We start from the raw sequence: 23,343 nt of genomic DNA on the forward strand, positions 1-23,343 counted from the left end.
ATAAGTTAGTTTGTAAATGTCTCGCTCGCAGTCGTCTCCTCCACGCTGTGTTTTGTTGTTGTTCCGAGTTTCGCGCGGCTGCCGCTGCGTACTGATGACGTCACAGACAGGCAGACTCAATCGAGTAACTTTTAACGTGTCTAAAGTGCTATAAAACAAACAAACACACATCCATACCGTTTTTGTGCTAAAATCCAATGTGCAGTTTGTTCCAAATTATTACCATTTGTACCATTTCAATCGATTTATAATCGATATATGTCGTCCGGAATGCCAATTTGCGGAGCACAGATCGATTCAGTTGGATCGCAGGAATATAAATCGATTAATCAATTCAGTGGATGTATCGTTACACCCCTAATAATAACACTACATTCATCACAAAGCCACCTATTGGACAGCAGGTCTCACTTCACCCGGAATGGAATCAGCAGAATGAATAGAAGCTCGTGGTGTTTAGATTAGTTAATGTGACGGGAAGGTTGAAAGGTTTTAGGGACATTCACCCCTCAATTGTCATTATGCAGTTGCAATCAACATGATTAATAATAACAACATTTATAATAATCATGGTCAAAAGAACCAAAATTCTTCCATTTGTAGATTATTTTAGAACTTTTATTGTAATAATCAGAAAGGCCCCAACTCATAACAAGGTGTGTGAATGTGTGAATGTTCAAAATGAAATAGTATGAGAGAATGAAATGTGATTCAAAAGGACCTTCAGCTCATTCAACATCTACTTAAATCACATCTTATTGCAAGAAATCATGATTAAGTACAAACACAAGTCACAGTCCTCGTGCTGCTTACGGAGTCATATTTTCATAAGTGTCCTGGCAACTTTGATCAGAGTCTCCTCCGTCTACTTCCTGGTCTTTAGAGCCTCTTGAGTGGGAGACAGTCTGGTAAAGGTCAGCGGCTGGTTGCTGGAGGCTCGTATACGGGTCATCTGGGTCGTCTTCAACCTACAAGAGAAGATATTCTCACTGTGATACTGACTTGTTACCATGGAAACGTCAGCTTGTCGATAAGCGGTTGGAGGTCACATGAGGGAGTTTAAAAAGGTACAGATGATTAAAAAGGCGACTTTACTCACAGAGTCGTGAGTCTCACGTACAGATGACCGCGACCTTTTAAATTAGAAGTCATCAGAGTTAGTGCACCACAAAACACACACACACATTTATTTTAGTCTCACCCAAGAAGTTTTCTTTTGCAGATCAACCCAAAGATGAGTCCAGCTACAGTGATAACAGTAAACTACCGTATATTTATGACTGTGGTGCATTTGAAGTCTTTTCAACATTTACTTTAACTTAACAAATTATATTTAAAAGAATTGTTTTCACCACAACGTATGTTTATACAGTTAAATTCCCAATAGGTGTATTACAGTTTTAAACTCACCTGTGACGTTTTCCCCTGTAGATCAACCCAAAGATAACTGCAGTTATACAAATGACTGTTGTTGCACCGATCAACGCGTTTAGAAGCCGCGTGTGTGACGTCACGCCGCTCTCTCTCTCTTCTTCCCCTGAAACATCGTAAAGAAAAAGCTCTTTGTCAGATACATGACGGCTATTTACTCTGTAAAAAGGTAAAACGTATGAAATGGGTTTACCTTCCACGGTGATATTCAGATGGAGGAAATGTGTCTCGCCCCCACGTGAACACTCACAGGTGTAGTTCCCACTGTCCACTGGTGTGAGACCAGTCAGGTGGAGAAACGCGGTCTGATTCTCCATCTTAAGAGTGAACCTGGAGTCACATTCGTTCTCAAAGTCTCCTCCGTATCGATACAGCAGACGACACTCTGCTCCAGTCCTGTTAGTTCTGATCTTACACACTATGAGCGTTATGACCTCTGTTGTATTGCTGCAGATGGGAATCGCAGCCGGTCCTCTCACAATAGTTCTCATTTCACTCACTGCAAAACAAAAAAATCAAAAATTGGGAAACGTAATACGGGCCGACGGCAGAACTGAATCACTCGCATTAAAAGTCAGTTCCGTACCTTCAGCATCCAAACACAAGCACAACGGCAGCAGAAGAACGCAACACAACTGCGTCGGCTGGTCCATGATGGTAGAGAGCCGTCAGAAGAGCTGCAGTCTGTAAGCGACGCTTACGAAGTGCAAACTATGGCCGCAGACCACAGAACACGTCTCTCCAGCCAGTGGGCCGCTGGTGCAGAGTGGTAGGAAGGAAGTGCAACACGTGTCCTCTTTTCTGTGAAAGCAAACCTTCATTTCGGCGCTTCACAGAATTTAGATCACACAGATCTCAATGCACATGTTAAATCAGAGATTAGAGGAGGAGAGAGGAGCCAAACTGACTGTTTCCTTGTGTTTTTCTAGAAGCAGCTGTCTGCAAAGAAAAACCCTGTTGAAAACTCCAGCTTCTTTTCACTCATCTACAGACTATTTTGCTCTCACAATTTTACTAACTGTGAGGTCTGTGGATTTTTTGGGGATTATTGTTGTTATTGCCCTAAAGATAATTTGGTAATTTTTCCATCACTGTTGTCATGGTGGGGACATTAAAGGGTTAACATACACGCACCAAAAGCATTATTAGGAACACCTGTTCAATTTCTCATTAATGCAAGTATCTAATAAACCAATCGCATGGCAGTTGCTTCAATGCATTTAGGGGTGTGGTTCTGGTCAAGACAATCTCCTGAACTCCAAACTTAATGTCAGAATGGGAAAGAAAGGTGATTTAAGCCATTTTGACCGTGGCATGGTTGTGGGCCGGTCTGAGTATTTCACAATCTACTCAGTTACTGGGATTTTCACGCACAACCATTTCAAGGGTTTACAAAGAATGGTGTGAAAAGGGGAGAAAATCCAGTATGCGGCAGTCCTGTGGGCGAAAACGCCTTGTTGATGTTAGAGGTCAGAGGAGAACGGGCCGACTGATTCAAGCTGATAGAAGAGCAACTTTGACTGAGGTATGCAGCAAAGCATTTGTGAAGCCACAACACGCACAACCTTGAGGCGGATGGGCTACAACAGCAGAAGACCCCAGCGCAGGGGTGGGCAAACTTTTTGACTCTCGGGCCACAATGGGTTCTAAAATTTGACAGAGGGGCCGGGCCAGGAGCATTTGGAGGGAGTGTTTGGGCCGGATATACTAATTTATTAACTGTCTTTCAAATGTGAAAAATAGCCCTTATCAGTTAATAAATTTGTCTCAAGGAATATGCAAGATATGGCATTTACATACTATTTCGCAGATACTGGGAGGAGGAAATGTCAATAGATTAAAATAACATACGCACTGTGATTTATCAAGATTGCGTCTGTTTTTAATAAGTTTCAATCGAAGGTGCAAAGTTAAAGAAATCAACATTTATTGAAAAATGGAATCACTTTCAACATTCAAAACATATTATTACACAACGAAATACTCAAGCTCAATAATATCTACTTGTGTTAAACTCCGCAAAATCATGGATGGATTGTCCTGACCGCGCGCTCTACAAACTCGCCACGGACGCCCTCGCCTTCACGCGCAAACAGTACACGTGTATCGTTGCCAAGCACACAGACATAGGCTGTATTAAATATACTACCTGCAGCTGAAAATGTAAATTAAGAGCGATGTGCGGCGTGTTAATTAAGCTACTGTACCGCTGCTGTGCGTAAATGCGCATTGCTCTTAATTAAAAGACGCACTTCCAAACTTTCCATATGCATTTTTTCATAACACAGCAGGAAAACTCACCATTCTGTTGACTCTGTAAATTAGCTGCCAACCTCTGAGCAGTAGCCGCCCGTTCTTGTGTTGACTGCTTGCTAGCATAGTTTGTATGCTTAGTGGCAAAGTGACGGCTGATATTGTACTCTTTGAAAACCGCAACAGCTTCTTGGCATATCAGACATACAGCCGTTGATCGGACTTCAGTGAAGAAGTATTTTGTTGTCCACTCCTTATTAAACACTCGGCATTCGCTGTCCACTTTCCTTCTCTTTGGTCCGCTCATTTTCACAGAAGGGCTTAATGGTGACGTGAAACGAAGTGAAAATTAAAGTGAAATAAAGAGAAATACGCGCCACTCCAACAACGGTCAATGTGTTTTGAGTGCGCCATCTATTGGGGAAACGTGGGCATTGCAGGGAAAGGGGAAAAAATAAGGTTTTTACTATAATTTGGACACGTTCGGCGGGCCGGATTAAAAAGCCTAACGGGCCGTATGTGGCCCGCGGGCCGTAGTTTGCCCATGTCTGCCCCAGTGGGTACCACTCATCTCCACTACAAATAGGAAAAAGAGGCTACAATTTGCAAGACCTCACCAAAATTGGACAGTTGAAGACCGGAAAAATGTTGCCTGTTCTGATGAGTCTCGATTTCTGATGGTAGTCAGAATTTGGCGTGAACAGAATGAGAACATGGATCCATCGTGCCTTGTTACCACTGTGCAGGCTGGTGGTGGTGTAATGGTGTGGGGGATGTTTTCTTGGCACACTTTAGGCCCCTTAGTGCCAATTGGGCATCGTTTAAATGTCTGAGCATTGTTTCTGACCATGTCCATCCCTTTATGGCCACCATGTACCCATCCTCTGATGGCTACTTCCAGCAGGATGAAGCTGGAATCATTTCAAATTGGTTTCTTGAACATGACAATGAGTTCGCTGTACTAAAATGGCTCCCACAGTCACCAGATCTCAACCCAATAGAGCATCTTTGGGATGTGGTGGAACGGGAGCTTCGTGCCCTGGATGTGCATCCCACAAATCTCCATCAACTGCCAGATGCTATCCTATCAATATGGGCCGACATTTCTAAAGAATGCTTTCAGCACCTTGTTGAATCAATGCCACGTAGAATTAAGGCAGTTCTGAAGGCGAAAGGGGGTCAAACACAGTATTGGTATGGTGTTCCTAACAATCCTTTAAGTGAGTGTATATAACACTTAAAAATTCAAAAGCCATAACATGCATTTATTTATTTTGCAATATACTATAAATAATACCTGTTATAAACGTAAGTACAATAAAACAAGAACACAGCTGCGCTTTTAAAATCACATAGAATAATGATCTAAACGTGAGGAAACACATCTACTATCATCTCTTACTCACCTTTGTGAAGGAATTCAAACGCACAAAGCAGATGTAAGATTGCACGGTGCCACATGTTGGCTGCATACTAATTCTTATCTACAAGTTCTCATTTGTGCACAGGTAATTCAAGGTGAGTCATGCCGGAGAACTGAATTTTAAATAATGTGTATATATATATATATATACACATGTGTATAAGCGTATATATATAATGTGTATAAGCGTGTATATATAATGTGTATAAGCGTGTATATATATATATTTATATATATAATAAGAATGATCTATATCCAGATGATTGTAGGTGGAAGTGTAACGTGATTCAGAAACACACTCTGCTGGAGAAACAAGTAACGTGAATGAATTAAATAAATGATAGCAATAAATAGTTCACCAACACATTAAAGAGTTTACATTTCAGCAATTTAATTGTTTTACGTGGTTCTCTGTCCCAAGACGAATATAATTAAGAAACAACACCTCACTGTAATTTATAACTGTTGTTCTGATAATTATTTACATAATGTGAGAAGCCTCTTTTTATGGTTGTAACCAGGGCAACAGCACACATGGGGTGAACACAAGTGAGATCCCTTCAAAGATAATGGCATCATTAACCAAACAAAGAAATATGTATATGTAATCTGCTAGACCAGAGGTCTTTGGTCAATTTTTGGTTGATAAGACAATTTTTTTTCCACAAATTTAAATGTCTTCAGAATCAGAATTGTATTTATTGTCACACATTAACATAAATCCAACATATTGTAGCGAACGGATAAATGAATGGAGAAGACATTATCTTTCAGTCCGCAAAACACACATCCAGCTTCCCACAGCAGCTCTCAAGCTGGGCACCGGTTCACTCACAGCACCTTTCGTGCTGATACGACAGCAGAGGCACCAGCCAATCAGATCGCGTTCATGCTCGCGTAAAAGCGCAAAGCTCAAAAATAAAAGATGGCGGACAAAACTCTGTAGAACAGGGGGTCCCTGCTCCATCTCGCCATCGTTGGCCTGAAAAACGTTGAAGACCCCTGTGATGGACAATACCACACTGAAAACAGTAAAATATAAAACCATTTTAAAAACTCATGAACAGTAATATTGACTTCATCAACATAAGTGTGTCACGATAACAATCTTAAAGTCAATGTGTATAAGCGTCCATTGAGCACGAAAACATCATTTTCATTATAAAACATTGAAGTGCAACATAATTCTTTCATACACTATTTCTTTTTGCTCTGCAAAGTAAAACATTGAAATCTAGATATTTCATTGAGAATTTGTGCTTTACTACTTCTTCCCACACAGGACACTAGATATCGCTTGAGGTCCACGGGACGTTTCCCTGTTTGTTGTTCTGCTCTTTTTACCAGAATATAACAAACATTAGTATGTTAGACGCAAATATATATCTATAGATAGATAGATATCGAGTTTCCATCAACGTATTATATTACAAGCCTCTCAGTCAAGCCTCTCAAGTTTTGTTGTTTAGAAAGACAGTTTTTTCTTCAAACGCTCAGGATTTTTTGGTAGGTTGATTCTTTCAGATTTTGGAGAAGTGAGCCGTTGTCGTAGTTCTGGATTCATTAAAGGTGTTCTGGGCCTTTAGATGAAAACATTCAGTCAGTGAACAACAGAGATGTGGATAAACACACAGTGCAGAAACAGCAGTTCAGCCTGAAAAGCAAGAAAAGTAAATTGTTTCTACAAAAGAGAAGAATGACTTTAATAGACTCACTCATTTGTGTCTCTCTTGTTCTCCTCGAGGTCCCTTTGTGGCCCACTGATGGATTCAAGAAACAAAATGAACAAGTATTTAATTGTGGATTTATTCATTAAGGTTTGGATCAACCGTGTGCATATTAACTGTGACACACTGGTATTAGAACAAAATTATGATTAATCAAAAGATAAAAGTTACCTGTTCTGGTGTTTCCGTTTAAGACAAAACGCAAAGACAGCAGCAACAACAACGATAGCACCGAGCAGACCGACGACCAAACCAGTGATCAAAGGAACATCTGTGAGAAAAGAGGGAAATTAGAAAGACTCAACAGGCCACATGAAGGTTAACTCACTGACATTATTGTTATCAGATCCAAATTCAACAAGAAACCTGGGAAATAAAAACAGAAGCGATGAACTCAAGAAGTATTGATCAACCTGTGAATCAGTGTCTTTAGGAGTGTTTCTCACCATCAGGAGGCGACAGTCTGACCTCAGGAATCATCTCATACACATCGATCTGACGACCGGAGAGAACTCGCGCTGCACATCCAACCCGGTGGCTGTTGTCATGGAGACGAGACAGCACGGCTGTAGTGGTGACGGTGACAGTTCCGTTGGTGTTGGTGACGCTGGTGGAGTTGTGGTGGGGGACAGTCAGCGTTACCGTGGGAACAGGTGGACCTGTGGCTGAGCAGGACACGACTACGTCTTCAGCAGAGTGTGACTCTGTGACGTGTAGAAAGGGTCCATGCAGCTCTGCAGAGGAAAGACCATTAGATGTTATCATGGGAATATTACAGAGGAGGTAGAGGATTATTTCAGTGTTCTTACCATAGAGCTGGAGGCATGATCTCCCAGTGAAAGCACCATCGGGGTAGGTGTTAAACAAACAGCGGTAGCATCCTTCATCCTGGTGAGTCACGTTTCTGATCACTATGGAGCTGTTCTGCAGTCCAGCAGATTTAAACTCCACTCTTCCCTGAAACCCAGTATTCACTTTCTGACCAAAGTGTTTGTTGTAAGAAGCGAGATCCGTCGTCCCACCAGGAATAATTTTCTGCCACGTGACTTGCACGACATCTTTAGACTGCATCAACCAACAGGTCAAGTAGGTGTTGTCTCCTAGAGCATCTAACACGAGGTGCTGGCATTGGATCAGAGAGGTTTGACCTGCAGGAAAAACAACATGTGCATCAACACCAGAGCTTACTTTACACGACCAGACATGTTTGAAACAGGATTCTCATCTGGAATCTGTCTGCATGGAACTCAAAAAAGAAAGTAGACAGCGAAGTTTACGCCACATGCAGAGCTATTAACATTTTTATGAGGGATCACGGAGTCCCAAAAAATTCTGCAATAGAATACATGAATCCAATAATGTTTGTGTGTGTGTGTGTGTGTGTTCAGAAAAATAAGAAACAGATTTTACCAGATTTGGTACCGGGCCTCACCACAGAAAGAATATATTTATTTTTCTGAAAAATGTTTTATTTTGAAAATTGACTAGATTCTCTCCTAATTATGTGCGCTCGTCTCTCTCCTTGCGGCGGTAATATTTGAATAGTGACGTAACATTCGGCCGTTCACGGAAAATAACGATGATGACCGAGTCGATCACGTGAGCAACCGTTAGCATAACTCATTTATGTTGCAACCTTATTAATAAAGTAATACTTTGGACCTGGTTGTTTTATGACGTTTGCATGACTCAGCACTGTAACACACGCACGAAGGCATCATAGATGTATTTTTGTAGTCCATCTTCGAAGAAATTGTATTTTCGCCGCTGCGACGGGAAACGCATCTAAGTGACGTCACCATCAACTACGTAGTAAGTGAAAGTGGAGTCGGATTCCCTCCTCTTTTTTCCTAATTCCTCATGAATTATTCTAACCATCTTTTCTTCACCTCGTGACCGTTTCCACGGAGGTCAAGGACTTGTGCACAAAGTGGAGGAGGAAACATTTCCGTATTAAAAAACACGTCGAAATGTGTGTTTTAAACACAGACGTCTCTTCAACGTCTACGAATGCTGTGAGAACGCTTTCACTTCTGAACCCATTTCCCACGTCGCCCATAGACGTCTTTTCAACGAATAATCGCTCGCTGGGTAACTAAATGTTATTCAGCTCATTCTCATTCATTTATTTCCCTGCAGAGTCGCGCATTTACACTTCTCTCTGTAACGCGCACAGACAGAAACGTGCACACACTGAACCAAACGCGCGCGCACACACAGGTGACTACGCACCCATTAGGAAATATAAGAATATTGAAATTTGGAATTCATAAGACATTATTCGGCAATCGATGCAAATTAGTCACCAAAAACGTAACTATAGTAAAGATACGCGAATAACACAGCTGCACTTTAAAATCAAATAGAATAATAATAACGATCTAATGATCTAAAGGCGAGGAAACAGATCTACTTGTATCATCTCTTACTCACCTTTGTGAAAGAGTCCAAACGCACAGAGCAGATGTAGGACCGCACGGTGCGACATGTTGACCGCATTCTGATTCAAATCTGGCGCCAGAAAGTTCTTATTGGTGAACAGGCACGCATGCGCACAGGTGAGTCATAAAGCTCCATAACGGAACACTTTGTGTAATGATTTACATCCAGATGGTTGTAGGGAGCACTGTGCTTCCGTGTTGGAAAAACTTCAAATAATGTGTGTCATGATATCAATAAGGCTGCACTACTCAAGGTTTTTGCCACCCTCAGCTGGCAGCATGGGGGGGGGCGGGGGTCGAGCGATTCACTGTTAAATACGCTAAAGTAATTAGTGGGCTAAAGTCAGTCACACCCCGACTTTCTTACAAATAACGCACATTTCAATAATGATAAATGCAAGCCTATAGTTCCTGCACATTTTAGTTTTTTATGAATTGTGTGAAATGGCCAATAAAAATTGCTAATACAAAACGATTATGTGTCACCTGTCACCAAGGTTAATTGGTTTAGTCTTGACTTCTGGTCGTGACTGACAGTGTTGTGGGGATGGGAAATCTGTTGCTTGTCGAGTCAGAGGCAAATAAAAACAGAGATGGACAGAAAAAGGTTAAAATCATTAGGTTCCCACTACAGAAAGAAAAGAAAAGAAGAGGAGGAGAAACGAGCAAAAGATGGAGGTATGCAAATATGTTGTCTCTCTGTATGATTATACATGTGTCATAAATTAATTGGTGGGTTAACTCTTTCGTCTGTTAGCCTGCATGCTTATACAACAATAATTCGGTTTTAACTCAACAAACACGAGGTTTGTAATTTCACCATAATATGTGCTTTGCAACAAAACTGTTACAAGTTCAGTTATTATTTATTTCCATCATTTGGTTTAATGTTAGGTCCTGTCATTAACCAACGGAATTCTCAAATCTGTAGGTAGTTTCAAAGACGGAGATTTGCTATTTGCTACAACTGTATTTTGTGACAAAGTATTGTTTAACAGTCAGAACGAAAAGTGTGCCATGCATAGAATTCAAGGCTGTAACCGAGGAGCTAATGTTTCCTCCCTAAAAGTTAGATTTATGTAGCATGTAATGAAAGACATTTAGTGTAAGGGCATGTTTATTTAACCCTACTATATTTTGGGGTCAATTTGGCCCCAGGCTGTTTTAGCTGTATAAAAATAATCCTACGGTCTATTGATTTAAATTTCAATTGCAGATCAACTACAATTTCAGGGTCACTTTTAAAATATTTTGGAGCATCCTCTGCTACTGGTCAGGAGGAGCCACCTACCTCCCCTGCTACACATGACTCTGCTGGAATTGTCTCAGAGCCTCAGGATGAGGACCAGCCATCTACCTCATCAGCTACACAGGCCTCTTCTTGAATGGTCCTTCAGGGTGAGCTACCATCAATCTCCTCAGCTACACAAATATCTGATATTGAAGATGAATACCTCTTTGCCTGTACTTTTCCCCAGCATGAGCCTTCAGGTGAGTTTGTGTGTGTGTGTGTGTGTGTGTGTGAAGGGGGTATGCCTAGACAACACAACAGGACAACTGCAATTTAATGTAATGTGAATATGTCTGATATCATTTCTGAGTAGGCCTATGTGTTATGTTCCACTGCTACGTGCTTTGAGTAATGTTTTTGACTAAAAGTGCCAATATGCTGTCTGATAGAAATGCATGGAGCTGAACCCCCACTGAGCCCCACTGTTGAGGATGAGCCTCTCTCAACCGACCCTGCTAACTGGCCCTCACATCTCACTGACAGTATTTGGACTGAGCTGGTTCGCAGAGGACCAAGTAAGGTTCCACCTGGCTTTGTTTTCCGTAGAAATGAGAGTGATGGGAGATGTTGCCATTACATTTTACTAATGTAATTCTCTCACTTATTTTAAAATAAAAAAATAAAATATAACTGCAGAATTTTGTGAACTTTTTTTGGGGGGGGGGGGCGCTAAAAAGTGGTCTCGTCCTGGGCGCCATTCAATGCAGAACCGCCCCTGATGGTTGGGCATCACCAACCCACAGCACAGCTTGAAACAATGAGATTTTCGGTCAATACCATGTTAAATCTGTATGTGGAACTGTAGGAATGAAATGTCGTCCATATGTTTCCTAGTTACCAGTAAAGCAGTAGCGTTCTAACAGAAATTCCTCTGGAAATGATAAAACGTCTAATCTGGGTCGGAAGACTCTCTCGCGACGTAAAGCATTTCGAATCACGACGGCTTCGATGTCAATTGGATTTTGTAGGAACGGGCAATCCATGTCTACCAGCTTTCTTAATGTGGGAGGAGACGGGTAGAAACTCTGGGTTTCTTATAGCAAACCTGCCAGCGAGCAGGTCATGGTCACAGAGTCTGTTACCATGGTGATTGACTCAGAGTTTCAGTTACCTCTCTATCTGGAACGGATAACTCAAAGTTTCCCTGATCTCAGGGTTAACTTACCCCCAGTAATTACCTAAAAGTTGATTACAAACAATAAGTAAGAAAGTAAAACCATGAACCTGAAACATTTCGATCTGCTGGAATTCTTGAATTATGAATTGATCATCAACTGATACAATTGAAGACAACTTCTCTATGCCGTCTCAAAACATTAAGGAGGATATTGAGAGTTTCCATCAGCGTTTTCTTTTTCAGCCCCTCAGTCTTCTGGGTTTTGTTGTACAGACATCAGGTTTCTTTTAAATTGCACAGACGGTTCTTCGTTGTCACGTCTTTTAGGTTTTACAGAAGAGGTCCGTTGTCGTACTTCTGGATCCATCAAAGGTGTTCTGGGCCTTTGTGGCCCACTATTGGATTCAAGAAACAAAATGAACAAGTATTTAATTGTAGATTTATTCTTAAAGGTTTGGATCAACCATGTGCATATTAACTGTGACAAACTGGCACTAACAAAATGATGATTAATCAAAAGATAAAGATAAAAGTTACCTGTTCTGGTGTTTCCGTTTAAGACAAAAAACAAAGACAGCAACAACAACGACAACAACAACAACAACAACACAGATCACTCCGACGACCACACCAGTGATCAAAGGAACATCTGTGAGAAAAGAGGGAAATTAGAAAGACTCAACATTCATAAAGCAACTACAGATGAAATGTTAATATGTACGTGAGACCACATGAACGTTAACTTACGGACATCACTGTTATCAGATCCAGATTCAACAAGTAAAGTCAAGAAGTATTGATCAACCTATGAATCAGTGTCTTTAGGAGTGTTTCTCACCATCAGGAGGCGACAGTGTGACCTCAGGAATCATCTCATACACATCGATCTGACGACCGGAGAGAACTCGCGCTGCACATCCAACCCGGTGGCTGTTGTCATGGAGACGAGACAGCACGGCTGTAGTGGTGACGGTGACAGTTCCGTTGGTGTTGGTGACGCTGGTGGAGTTGTGGTGGGGGACAGTCAGCGTTACCGTGGGAACAGGTGGACCTGTGGCTGAGCAGGACACGACTACGTCTTCAGCAGAGTGTGACTCTGTGACGTGTAGAAAGGGTCCATGCAGCTCTGCAGAGGAAAGACCATTAGATGTTATCATGGGAATATTACAGAGGAGGTAGAGGATTATTTCAGTGTTCTTACCATAGAGCTGGAGGCATGATCTCCCAGTGAAAGCACCATCGGGGTAGGTGTTAAACAAACAGCGGTAGCATCCTTCATCCTGGTGAGTCACGTTTCTGATCACTATGGAGCTGTTCTGCAGTCCAGCAGATTTAAACTCCACTCTTCCCTGAAACCCAGTATTCACTTTCTGACCAAAGTGTTTGTTGTAAGAAGCGAGATCCGTCGTCCCACCAGGAATGATTTTCTGCCACGTGACTTGCACGACATCTTTAGACTCCATCAACCAACAGGTCAAGTAGGTGTTGTCTCCTAGAGCTGCTAACACGAGCTGCTGGGATTGGACCAGAGAGGTTTGACCTGCAGGAAACAACATGTGCATCAACACCAGAGCTCACTTCACAGGACCAGACATGAAATAAGATTCTCATCCGGAATCTGTCTTTGGTGTGGTGATTATTATTTCTTGACCTTCACTAATTTATGTATTTCTATCCTAGGCTGGCTGGTGCACCTGGGTTTTCAGGCAGGGCGGGACGGCCGAGAGGAGCGCTCTCTCACCACTCCCACCTGTGGCTAATGGACAATCTGGCACCAGTTACAACCTGCTGTCTCCTGGGCCTCCGTGTCGGATTATTGTCACCTGTCGACGCGACGCAACACGACACGCATGCCAGCACGTTTATCAGCCTGCGCTCGGCACCCTGCCTTCCACCGAACCTACCGGCAGCCCACCCTCGAGCCTCTCCTCACGAGCCCCTGCACGGGATCACCTGGACACGAGACCCCCCTGAATAAATCCTTTCTATTTGACCTCAAAACTGTCTGCCTCGGGTTTGCTTTTGGATCCAGTCCTCATCACACCTAACACTTTGGTTTCATATTTGATTACATCATTGTTTTTCCTATTTTAAATCTTGAATTTAATCAAGCTGAAATTCAGATGTGTCAACGTACATGAGGAAATGTAGCTTAATCTAGCTTGTGCACAAGCTAGATTAAGTCTATATAGATATTGTGTGACTGACAATGATTAACAGCCAATGGTAACTCCTGGAATTTTCATTGTCAATAAAGTTTTTTTTTTTTTTATTAGGGTTCCACTGCGATGAACTCTGCAAATACATTAGGGAGAGAACTGAGTATTCACGGTAGAAACGCTGAACATCGGTTCACAGATTTACAAAACACATTTTATACCTTGTTCTTTTCTTAAAGAAACTACATAACCTCACGTTAGCAGTTTAGCATCTAACCAGAAGTGCAAGAAAGCAGATAAAGTGCATTGTATTTCTCCGTGGTATCTAGAAATGAAAAGAATATGTACATGGAGCAGTATATAATATTAAGCAGTAAGGGTATACATGTGAATGGCAAATGTGGCATAATTGTGCAAATATGGCCAAATTGTGTGCAAAATGTTCAGTAGCTGTGTCATTGGGGAGGTGTAGGGGGGGCGGGGGCTGTCATCGTGGTGCAGAATTCAGCAGGGTGACAGCGGCAGGGCAGAAGCTGCTCCTGAACCTGCTGGTCCGCGAACGGAGGGCCCTGTAGCGCCTCCCAGAGGAGAGGAGGGCAAAATGTCTATGGCTGGGGTGAGAGTTGTCCTTCACGATGCTGCTCGCCCTCCGCACACATCTTTTGTGAGCATTGATGCGCTGGCGGTTTTCGCCCTGCGATTTTCCGTCCGCAGCAGAGCAACTGTCGTACCACACTGTGATACAGTTGGTGAGGATGCTCTCGATGGCGAAGCGGTAGAAGTTCACCAGGATCTGAGGGGACAGATGAGCCTTCCTCAGCCTCCTCAGGAAGAAGAGGCGCTGGTGAGCCTTCTTGACCAGGGTTAAGGTGTTGAGGGTTCAAGAAAGGTCCTCGGAGATGTGGACACCCAACTTAAAGCTTGCAATAGGCTCAACCTCCATCCTGTTGATGGAGATGTGGGAGTGTGCACCACCTTTGGTTTTCCTGAAGTTAAAAATTTGCTCCTGGGTCTTCTTGGTGTTGAGTGCCAGGTTGTTGTTGGGGTTAGATGTCTTGCTCAGGGACTATGTACAGGTCTGCAGTCGTAGGGTGAAGAGGGAGTAGAGGCTCATCACGCAGCCCTGTGGGACCCCGGTGTTGAGTATGAGGGTTCAGGAGGTGTGGTTCTCTAACCTGACAGATTGGAGTCTGTTGGTTAGAAAGTCCAGTATCCAGTTACTGAGGGAGGTGTTGATGTCCGGATTCCTGAGTCTGATGATCAGTTTGGAGGGGATGATGGTGTTGAATGCTGAACTGAATTCTATGAACAGCATTCTCACACATGTGTTGTTATTGTCCAGGTGAGAAAGGGAGGAGTGAAGTGCCGTGGAGATGGCATCCTCCGTACTCGCGGGAGGTAAACTGTTGGTGGTCCAGTGTGGGTGGCAAACAGGAAGCACTTCATAATGGGTGAGTGCAACAGGGCGGAAGTCATTGAGGCTTGCTGCCTTGGAGTGTTTCCAAACCGGCACGATGAAGGTAGTTTTTTTGCCAAATTTGTTGGGTCCGGAGCTGCTCTTGAAGTACTCCTCGATCCTAAGCTTGTGGCTGTGCTTGGCCATTTTGATGCCCTTTTTCAGGTCAGCCCTGGATGAGCTGTAGGCCTGAGCATCACCTAATCTGAAAACAGTGTCACGTGCCTTCGGCACTAGGTGAACCTCTCTATTCATCCACGGCTTCTTATTGGGGAATGTGGTGATCCTTTTGACTGTCGACATTGGTGTTGATATTGTCCAGAACAGACGAGGCAAAGGCGTTGATGTCAGTGTGGCCTCGGTGGCCAAAACGCTCCAGTCTGTGTGTTCAAACCGGAGCAGTAGTGCAGAATCAGCTCCCTCTGGCCTTACTGTAACTGTCCTCACAGTGGGTTTCACACATGTGATGAGAGGATAGAGGGGTGTATTAGGGGACATGGTCAGACTGTCCTAGGTGGGGGAGGAGGGCAGCTTTGTAAGTGTCCACCATGTTGGTGTAAATGTGATCTAAAGTCTCTTTTGGGGCTGGTTAGGGGGATGTACAGTCTTCAGGTTTAAAGTCAACCAAAATAAGACAGCCTGCCTCTGGATGTAGAGTTTGTTTGCTAAAGGCAGCAGGCAGGATCCAGGATATGTAATGTTTGCAAACAGCAAACAGAGTTGACACACATGTCATGTGCCGAGCCAACTCAAAGGTCGTCATCTTTGGAGCAGGAATATATAGTTGGAAGATAAACATGCTAAAACAGGGTGGGATGCTGGTAGTCAACCTTGAATGTAGAGGATCATCTTTCCCACCATCGACGCATCTCGATTATCAGATGACCCAGAACACCACGTGCCTCTATGTGAAAGAGCAGTCTCTCTGACAAAGATAAAACATTATTGCAGTTTTTCCAACCGATTCTCATCTGAAATCTGCATATGTATGCTCTGCATAAGCATATGTATCTATCTATATGTACATAGATAGATGCACAATGATCATGGAGGGTAACTTGTTTTTCTATAACAAGCTACATTATTTATATATTTATTTTAATCGTAAATGTAATAAAGTTTGAATTGAGATGTGTTAACATACATAAGCAAACGTGTTCTAAATTGTTATATTTAGAACTGTAACTGCTGGAATATTCATTGTCAATAACGTTTTATAAGAGTCCCACTGCGCAGAACTGATGTTCCCCTGTGTTTTATTCCCCCGCAAATACATAGAATAGAACAGCCTAGAAACGCTTAACAGCTGACATCTGTTCACAGATTTACAAAGCATACTTTATATCATTTGCTCGGGCGCGCACACAAAAACATACACACACACAGACAGAAACATGCACCCACACAGGCACACACACACACACACACACACACACACACACACACACAGGTCAGCACCCCTTGACTTACCCTGATGGAGCTCTCTACCACTTGGCCTATTTGTTATTGTAAAGTATTCCACTAGATGTCCACGTCTCTATAATGTGTCTCCCTAAAGATCATCTTTGAGCTACTAGTTGATATCATGCAGAAGACGAGATTCCAGCTGGTTTGTTCGTTTCAATGATAACCAGCAGTGCAACGAAAGTCAAGACCAATTTTAGAAACTCTGCCCCCTGCGTGATGTGCTTTTTGTCTCCTGATCTCTTTCACTTAAGAGTACAGTGTGGATGACGTCACGGCTCTGCCACGAACTGTGCCTCCATTGTGCCCTGTCCTTTTTCTGTGTGTGCGTGGACATAATTTCCATCAACCATCACCTGGACTCAACTCCAGCACCTGTATGCAAAACAAACCCGGTGGAACACTGCGGCTTCTTTTCACTCATCTACAGACTATTTTGCTCTTACAGTGGTAGTTTGACTCTCGGCCACTCAGTCTTATTTCGACTGAACGTATCTCTTGTATTTCGTGTTTCTTGCTATTCTAACTTGTTACAGGCCTGTATATTAATAAGTGTGAGGTCTGTGGAATGTTTTTTGATTATTGTTATCGTTGCCCTAAAGATAATAAGGAATGCAAAGAAATTATTTTCCATTACTTTTGTCATGGTGAGGACATTAAAGGGTTAAGAAATACAACATTAAAAAATTCAATTCAAAAGCCATTAAATGCATTTGTTTCTGTTGCAATATAAATAACACCCGTCATAAACGCGAGTACAATAAACATACACGAGTAGCTGCGCTTTAAGATCACATGGAACAACAATGATCTAAAGGTGAGGAAACACATCTACGATCATCTGTTACTCACCTTTGTGAAAGAATCCAAACACACAAAGCAGACGTAGGACTGCACGCTGCGACATGTTAGCTGCACTGATCCTATCTACCTCCGGAAGGTTCTCATTGGTGCACAGGTCCACATGCACACAGGTAATCCAGGAGTCATACTCTGACTAAAAGACAAATTGTACTTATAATGGCACTTATCTATAGCAAATTGTTAGCGTCAGCTAAAGCGTCAGCTAAATGACATGTTTAATGTACTGTAATGTCATGCCGTAGAACTGAAATTTGTATGGAATGATTTACATCGAGATGATCGGGGACACTTGAACGCTTTAGAGACACACTGCTGGAGAACCAAGTAATGTACGTGTGAATGAATTCAATGAAGGATAGCAATAAATAGTTCACCAACACTTTAAAAAGTTTACACTTTATTAATTTCCGTGGTTCTGTGTCCCATGACGAAAATATCCAGATAATTAAGCAACCACACCTCAGTGTCATTTATATGACTCTGTTGCTCTGCTGCTTGTTTACTTAATGTGAGGAGCCTCTTTTTATGGATGTAACCAGGGCAACAGCAGACATGGAGTGTAACCAGGGCAACAGCACACATGGAGTGTAACCAGGGCAACAGCACACATGGAGTGAACACAAGTGAGATCCATTCAAACATAATAGCTTCATTAACCAAACAATAAGTATATATTTATATATAGCGAATAAATTAAAACATTGAGTAAAATACAACAAACATTTAAAAACTCATTGAATGTTTTGACATTGATGATTAAAATCAATACTACTTTTCACAATAACAACCTTAAAGTCAATGTGCAACATTTTCACACAATCATCAAAAACTAAAGTGCGACACATTATATGTTAGAGGCAAACTTCTACTATTTACTATGTTGCAGTCACAGTGAATACAAGTGACATTAATTGACAACATATTTTTTCTTTTTTCACAATTAAACATTCAATTCCACAAAGCCTGAACAAGTGCATTGCTTCTAGTTTCATAAATACTTAAAGTGCTGTGTGTTGCAATCAAAAGATAACGGTAGATTTGAACTGTGGACAATAAATCTAAAATAGCTTAACTCACTGTTCAACCTCTAAGGTTAAGATGCAATAAAACAATCATTTCCATGTCTTCTGATTGTTAATAACCTGCCAGGAAGAAGAAAACAGGTTTATTATATACGGAATAATATTACACGCACATTCACGATTGTCGTTGTAAAAATATCTCACCTCTTTCGTTTCACTGCAGCAGCAACAATGATCAATGAAATGATCAACACAACAATGATTACAACTGCAATCGTTGAAGGAGACATTATTTTCCCTGGAGACACACAACAAAAAATCCCTTGAGACCACAGTGGGACATTTACACAGTAATGTAAGTAATGTTTTTACTTAGAAAGAACTTCCCCCGATCAGTCACATGACCTCCAGAGAGTTAAAGTCCCGACTCATTGAGCTGTGACTACTTGTAATCAAACAGAAGTGAAACTGAAACGATCGCTGACTCACTTTGCTCTTTGTCACACTAGATTTACATTTACTGAAACTCCCCGACTTCGTCACCCGATCAGTATCTAACAGGATCACCTGGACTTTCCTGGATGTTCAGCAAACAAAGTGCTGCATTAATCCCTATGTGACTGATGGGGGTCAAAGGCCATTGATCTGCACAAAATGCCGCCCCGCGTGCGTACCCTCCTCGTCCTTCTTGCCGGCAGGTGAGGAGTAACGAATCCTCTCCCGCCTTTGTCCCGGCGCCCCGCTGTTCAGCACGCAGTCCGCGTGCCCCGTCCACCCTGCGGGCGCGCGCACAGTGACGTTGCTGCTGCTGGTGAACGTGCGGTCGCCGTTTGCGTCCGTCCGATTGGTCGGTCGCTCTGCGTGGGAGGCGCCGGGTGAGAGCTCCCAGCCGATGGTCGGGGCTGGTTTTCCTGTGGCGGAGCAGCTGAACACGAGCTGCTCCGCCTCGTCCTCGCGATCACCGCGGGAAGGCTGCACCTCCGCTCTCACCTGGGATATACCTGCACGGGGAGTTACAAGGCGTCGTTACGATCGCGTTACCGAATAGGGCCCGTGCACGTGCGGGTATGGTCCGCGTGTTACCTTGCACCGTGAGGCATGTCTGCTTCCTTTGGGACCCGTCCGGGTACACGTTGAACGAGCAGACGTAGCAGCTCTCGTCGCCCCACGTGACGTCCCTCAGAGTGATGGAGGTCGATCGCAGAGACGCCTCCGTCAGGTGCACTTTCCCCGCGTGAGGGTCATTCACCTGCTGCCCGAACCGCTCGCTGTACGTCGCCAAATTCTCGACGAATTTCTCGTTGAACACCCTCTGCCACGTGACCTGCAGCACGCCTGTGAACGGTGACCCTCCGATTCAAATTCAGGTTTGAGGCAGTTGTACGTTGCGTAAGTCCTTGTTGTTGTGATACCCAGTTTGGCCACAATTACTCGCTTTCAGTTGAGTAACATTTTCATTTTCAATGCAGGGTCTCTGTTTGTGGGGAAAATGCTCACCTGTGGGATCGGCGACTGAGCACGAATAGTGCGCGTCACCGCCATAATCAGCTGTTCTATTTCCAGAACCAGTGATCTGCGACCTGGAGTCTGTCCATAGAAACAGCTCGGTGTCAGTAAATGCAGAGTTGACTATAAATAAACAAAATACTAACGATAATAACACTTTAATTTGTTATAACGCTTTTCTAAATACCCAGAGAGCATTTGACATGGCAAAGACAGACAACCAAAACAAACAAAAAAAGTACATAAAAGGCTGCATTGCTTTTCTTGAATATAAAGACAAACTACCACATTGAATATATTTTCTTTCTCATCATTGTCACTTACCTGTAAATAATAAAGCAGTAAGGATCAGCATCAACATCTTCTTGCCGGCTGTCAGCTGTTATGCCCAAAGCTCTTTCAGTTTAGTTTTGAGTTCCCTTTAAAGATTCACAGAAACAGATACTGAAAGCACATAGAGAGAGAGGGGGGGGGGGGGGGGGGGTTACTGGGATTACTGTATTTGACATAATTCCGTAGATGCAAAAAAAAACCGTAGCAGAAGTTTTTAAGAATTCGTCGTCTGGTGTTTTTTCATTGTCATTTTCCTGATAAGGAAGTGGTCATACGTCAAATTCTGACAGTAATTGTGATCACACCATGTGTTGCATGACATTTTACAGTCAGGCAAACCTAAACTAATTTCAAAAAGTCCCCCTCGATGAGAAGACAGGTCTGAACTTCTGTGTGACCAAACGTATAAAAGAGAAAATAAAACGACATGCACTCATTCATATTGCAGTCGGGTCTGAGATGTGTCCCATAATAATTGGATTGTTGTACTTCCATGTTTTTTTGTCATTACAGATAAAAAGCAGGATCGGTTCAAAAAACTCCACCATGTGCAACTTTTACAGTCCCATGATCCAGATTTGACCAGGAAGGGTCTATTATTATTGAATTATTTTGATCACATGTTCCACGTCTCTGGTTTAGTTACAGCCCGCAGAGGGAATCAATCCTCTCATACTTTTATAATCACATTTTCTACAAACATCTCAAACTCGCATGCTCAAACCTAATGATTGTGACCCACTTCCTCTGTAAATAGAGAGGAATGCTGGCAGGAAAACACCTGAGAGATCAACAATAACAGGGTTAGCAGACTGAAAACGAAAGAAGCAGTTGTCTAAACAAATTTGCAAAGGTTCATGAGTATAAGATTGATTCCATTTATTGTGTTTACATCGTGTATATCGGCGATGATGAGTTGTTTAAAGCAAACTTCTGGTTTCACTTTGACCGCAGAATACATGACGCAACGAACAAAGCAGGGGTCACATTTTAGATTATGTTACAATTAGAGATGCTCCGATCTGATCGGCGCCGATCCATATCGGACGATATTGCCATTATCGGTTTTGATCGGCGTTCTCAAAACGGCCGATCAGATTATTTTTTTTGAAAAGCTTGTGATTGGCTGTCTCTCCATGTTATTAAATTTCATTGGCCCCCGTCTTCGGTTGCGGGTGGGTGAAACCACTGAGACAAAACGGCTTCGCCGGTCTGGCAATATTACAAGGTGTCGGAAAAAGATAATAAATTTGCAGTTTGCAACGTCTGCTCAAATGTGCTTCCCCCTGGAGGAACGCGTCACGAACCTCATACGGCATTTGAAAGCGTGTCACATCAAGGAATTTGAGGAGTTTACGAAGTTGGCGAGCGTTAAGGCGGATAAAGACAAAGAGCGTGCAGCCGCTTCCCAAACGCCACCCACTCAGCTGAGCGTAACAGAGACATTGAAGCGACAGCAACCATACAGCAGTGACGACAAGAGACGAAAGGAATTAAATGCAAAGGGAATGGAATTCATGCGCCTTGATCAGCAGCCGCTGTCTGCTGTGGAAGACGCCGGGTTCAAACGCCTCGTATCCTGCGTGGATCCACGCTATACGCTGCCGGGCCGAAAACACCCAACTGATGTTTGTCTGCCGGAATTATACCGAAATGTCTACACGCACATCGAGAGCCTTATGAAGGACAACGTCAGGGCAGTTAGCTTCACGAGTGACATTTGGAGTTCGAGTGTGTGTCCCGCGTCTATGCTGAGCCCAACTGCGCAGTTTATTACGCAGCACGAGTCTTCCTCTCCGCACCTTGTACAGGTGTAGATAGCGAGCGACTTTTCAGCACAGCAGGACATATTTTAGATGAGAAGAGGAACAGGTTGACTCCTAAAAATGCTGAGATGCTTATATTTATCAAGGCAAATCTGCCAGTGATGCTGCTTAATCAGAAGTAAGGTTTGAATACTCTAGTATGCCCCCTCTCCGAGTGAGTGAGTGAGACACTATACAGATAGATATACATGTTTTGTTTAATTGCTGACTTCCTGTGCACCTTTAATCTTTATTCTGTCTGTTATCTCCTCCTATAAGCTCCAAGTTCTATTGAGAGCCTCTAGAGAGTGGAATGTTGCACATGTTATTCTATTTATTTATATTTATATTTTTATTTTTATTATTGTTTTAATATTTATTATTATTTACACATTTTATAGTAAACGAGAGAGCTTTTCTACATTGGAATGCTGCACGTTCCCTGCAATAAAACGGATGGTTGTCAATTCATGATACTCTCTCGTCTCGTAATTTAAATACTCAAAATACAAAACCAATGTTGTTAAGAATAATTCATTTCATATATAATGCTACACAATAAATAGAATGCTTAAATCGACACCGTGATCGGTGATCGGTATCATCGGATCGGTAGATACTGATTTCAGTGATCGGTGATCGGCACCAAAAAACCTGTTCGGAGCATCTCTAGTTACAATAAGGAATCAGGAATATCTAAAGAGGAAAATGGCCGATAACATGATAACTGCACTATTTGGTAGTTATTCTAAATAGAATACGAGACCGATTCAGAGACGGGAACAACATGTTTAGCTTCAGCTGTTTATTTCTTTTTAGATAATTCGTTGTTTCTTATGATGACTGCGTTACATTTAATAACGCTACATTCATCACAAAGCAAAGCGTGCCACCTAGTGGACAGCAGGTCTCACTTCACCCGGAATGGAAGCAGCAGAGCTGGAGCTCTACAGAAGAGCCTCTGGACGAGTGTCCTCTGTGGTGGACGTGTTTGACTGATTGCTGTTGTGGAGACAGTTGTGTGGGCCGACAGTTGAATAAAGCACGCTGT

General features: G+C 42.7%; 4 protein-coding genes and 1 long non-coding RNA gene across 7 annotated transcripts; 1 reads left to right on the plus strand and 4 right to left on the minus strand.

Annotated features, from left to right (window-relative positions):
• Nucleotides 1-588: 588 nt before the first annotated feature.
• Nucleotides 589-2,555, minus strand: LOC120824451 (uncharacterized). The gene is made up of 5 exons (XM_078100386.1): nucleotides 2,018-2,555; nucleotides 1,625-1,930; nucleotides 1,411-1,537; nucleotides 1,100-1,133; nucleotides 589-968 (listed from the first exon to the last, which is right to left on the minus strand). The coding sequence occupies exons 1-5, from the start codon at nucleotides 2,082-2,084 to the stop codon at nucleotides 810-812; spliced, it is 693 nt and encodes a 230-aa protein (XP_077956512.1). The 5' UTR covers nucleotides 2,085-2,555; the 3' UTR covers nucleotides 589-809.
• A 2,918-nt stretch (nucleotides 2,556-5,473) lies between these two features.
• Nucleotides 5,474-10,009, minus strand: LOC120824329 (uncharacterized). The gene is made up of 6 exons (XM_078100346.1): nucleotides 9,268-10,009; nucleotides 7,644-7,982; nucleotides 7,281-7,568; nucleotides 7,006-7,105; nucleotides 6,823-6,867; nucleotides 5,474-6,687 (listed from the first exon to the last, which is right to left on the minus strand). The coding sequence occupies exons 1-6, from the start codon at nucleotides 9,320-9,322 to the stop codon at nucleotides 6,573-6,575; spliced, it is 942 nt and encodes a 313-aa protein (XP_077956472.1). The 5' UTR covers nucleotides 9,323-10,009; the 3' UTR covers nucleotides 5,474-6,572.
• A 125-nt stretch (nucleotides 10,010-10,134) lies between these two features.
• Nucleotides 10,135-17,856, minus strand: LOC120824418 (nectin-4-like). Its single transcript, XM_078100349.1, has 5 exons — nucleotides 17,615-17,856; nucleotides 12,885-13,223; nucleotides 12,522-12,809; nucleotides 12,221-12,332; nucleotides 10,135-12,078 (listed from the first exon to the last, which is right to left on the minus strand). The coding sequence occupies exons 1-5, from the start codon at nucleotides 17,667-17,669 to the stop codon at nucleotides 11,931-11,933; spliced, it is 942 nt and encodes a 313-aa protein (XP_077956475.1). The 5' UTR covers nucleotides 17,670-17,856; the 3' UTR covers nucleotides 10,135-11,930.
• Nucleotides 17,857-18,006: 150 nt separating this feature from the next.
• LOC120824437 (OX-2 membrane glycoprotein) lies at nucleotides 18,007-20,635 on the minus strand. Of its 3 annotated transcripts, none has more exons than XR_013467282.1 (6): nucleotides 20,479-20,635; nucleotides 20,146-20,235; nucleotides 19,732-19,983; nucleotides 19,216-19,649; nucleotides 18,853-18,946; nucleotides 18,007-18,768 (listed from the first exon to the last, which is right to left on the minus strand). XR_013467282.1 is itself a non-coding variant. In XM_040185312.2 (6 exons), exons 1-6 carry the CDS (start codon nucleotides 20,513-20,515, stop codon nucleotides 18,720-18,722), a joined length of 849 nt encoding a protein of 282 aa, XP_040041246.2. In that variant the 5' UTR covers nucleotides 20,516-20,635; the 3' UTR covers nucleotides 18,007-18,719. The 3 variants fall into 3 exon arrangements, 1 of the variants encoding a protein (XP_040041246.2); XR_013467281.1 differs by having other exon boundaries at nucleotides 19,138-19,649; XM_040185312.2 differs by having other exon boundaries at nucleotides 19,323-19,649.
• LOC120824556 (uncharacterized) lies at nucleotides 19,900-20,448 on the plus strand. The gene is made up of 2 exons (XR_005713002.2): nucleotides 19,900-20,037; nucleotides 20,118-20,448. It is a non-coding gene; the product is annotated as an uncharacterized LOC120824556 (long non-coding RNA).
• Nucleotides 20,636-23,343: the final 2,708 nt, after the last annotated feature.

Source organism: Gasterosteus aculeatus, chromosome 1 (assembly GCF_964276395.1).
Source record: "Gasterosteus aculeatus chromosome 1, fGasAcu3.hap1.1, whole genome shotgun sequence".
In the NCBI taxonomy this organism is placed as follows: domain Eukaryota; kingdom Metazoa; phylum Chordata; class Actinopteri; order Perciformes; family Gasterosteidae; genus Gasterosteus; species Gasterosteus aculeatus.

What these genes read in the sequence shown, in the direction of transcription:
- LOC120824437 (XM_040185312.2), bottom strand. Translation starts at nt 20,515, where the DNA reads ATGTTGATGCTGATCCTTACTGCTTTATTATTTACAG. An exon ending in TACTGCTTTATTATTTACAG is followed by an intron (nt 20,236 to 20,478) that starts GTAAGTGACAAT and finishes TTCTATGGACAG; the next exon opens with ACTCCAGGTCGCAGATCACT. An exon ending in CGGCAAGAAGGACGAGGAGG is followed by an intron (nt 18,947 to 19,322) that starts GTACGCACGCGG and finishes GTGTGTCTCCAG; the next exon opens with GGAAAATAATGTCTCCTTCA.
- LOC120824451 (XM_078100386.1), bottom strand. Translation starts at nt 2,084, where the DNA reads ATGGACCAGCCGACGCAGTTGTGTTGCGTTCTTCTGCTGCCGTTGTGC. An exon ending in TCTGAATATCACCGTGGAAG is followed by an intron (nt 1,538 to 1,624) that starts GTAAACCCATTT and finishes ACGATGTTTCAG; the next exon opens with GGGAAGAAGAGAGAGAGAGC. An exon ending in TACAGGGGAAAACGTCACAG is followed by an intron (nt 1,134 to 1,410) that starts GTGAGTTTAAAA and finishes CTAATTTAAAAG; the next exon opens with GTCGCGGTCATCTGTACGTG.
- LOC120824329 (XM_078100346.1), bottom strand. Translation starts at nt 9,322, where the DNA reads ATGTCGCACCGTGCGGTCCTACATCTGCTCTGTGCGTTTGGACTCTTT. An exon ending in CAGACTGTCGCCTCCTGATG is followed by an intron (nt 7,106 to 7,280) that starts GTGAGAAACACT and finishes CTTTTCTCACAG; the next exon opens with ATGTTCCTTTGATCACTGGT. An exon ending in AACAAGAGAGACACAAATGA is followed by an intron (nt 6,688 to 6,822) that starts GTGAGTCTATTA and finishes TTTCATCTAAAG; the next exon opens with GCCCAGAACACCTTTAATGA.
- LOC120824418 (XM_078100349.1), bottom strand. Translation starts at nt 17,669, where the DNA reads ATGTCGCAGCGTGCAGTCCTACGTCTGCTTTGTGTGTTTGGATTCTTT. An exon ending in ATCATGCCTCCAGCTCTATG is followed by an intron (nt 12,810 to 12,884) that starts GTAAGAACACTG and finishes TTTCCTCTGCAG; the next exon opens with AGCTGCATGGACCCTTTCTA. An exon ending in CACACTGTCGCCTCCTGATG is followed by an intron (nt 12,333 to 12,521) that starts GTGAGAAACACT and finishes CTTTTCTCACAG; the next exon opens with ATGTTCCTTTGATCACTGGT.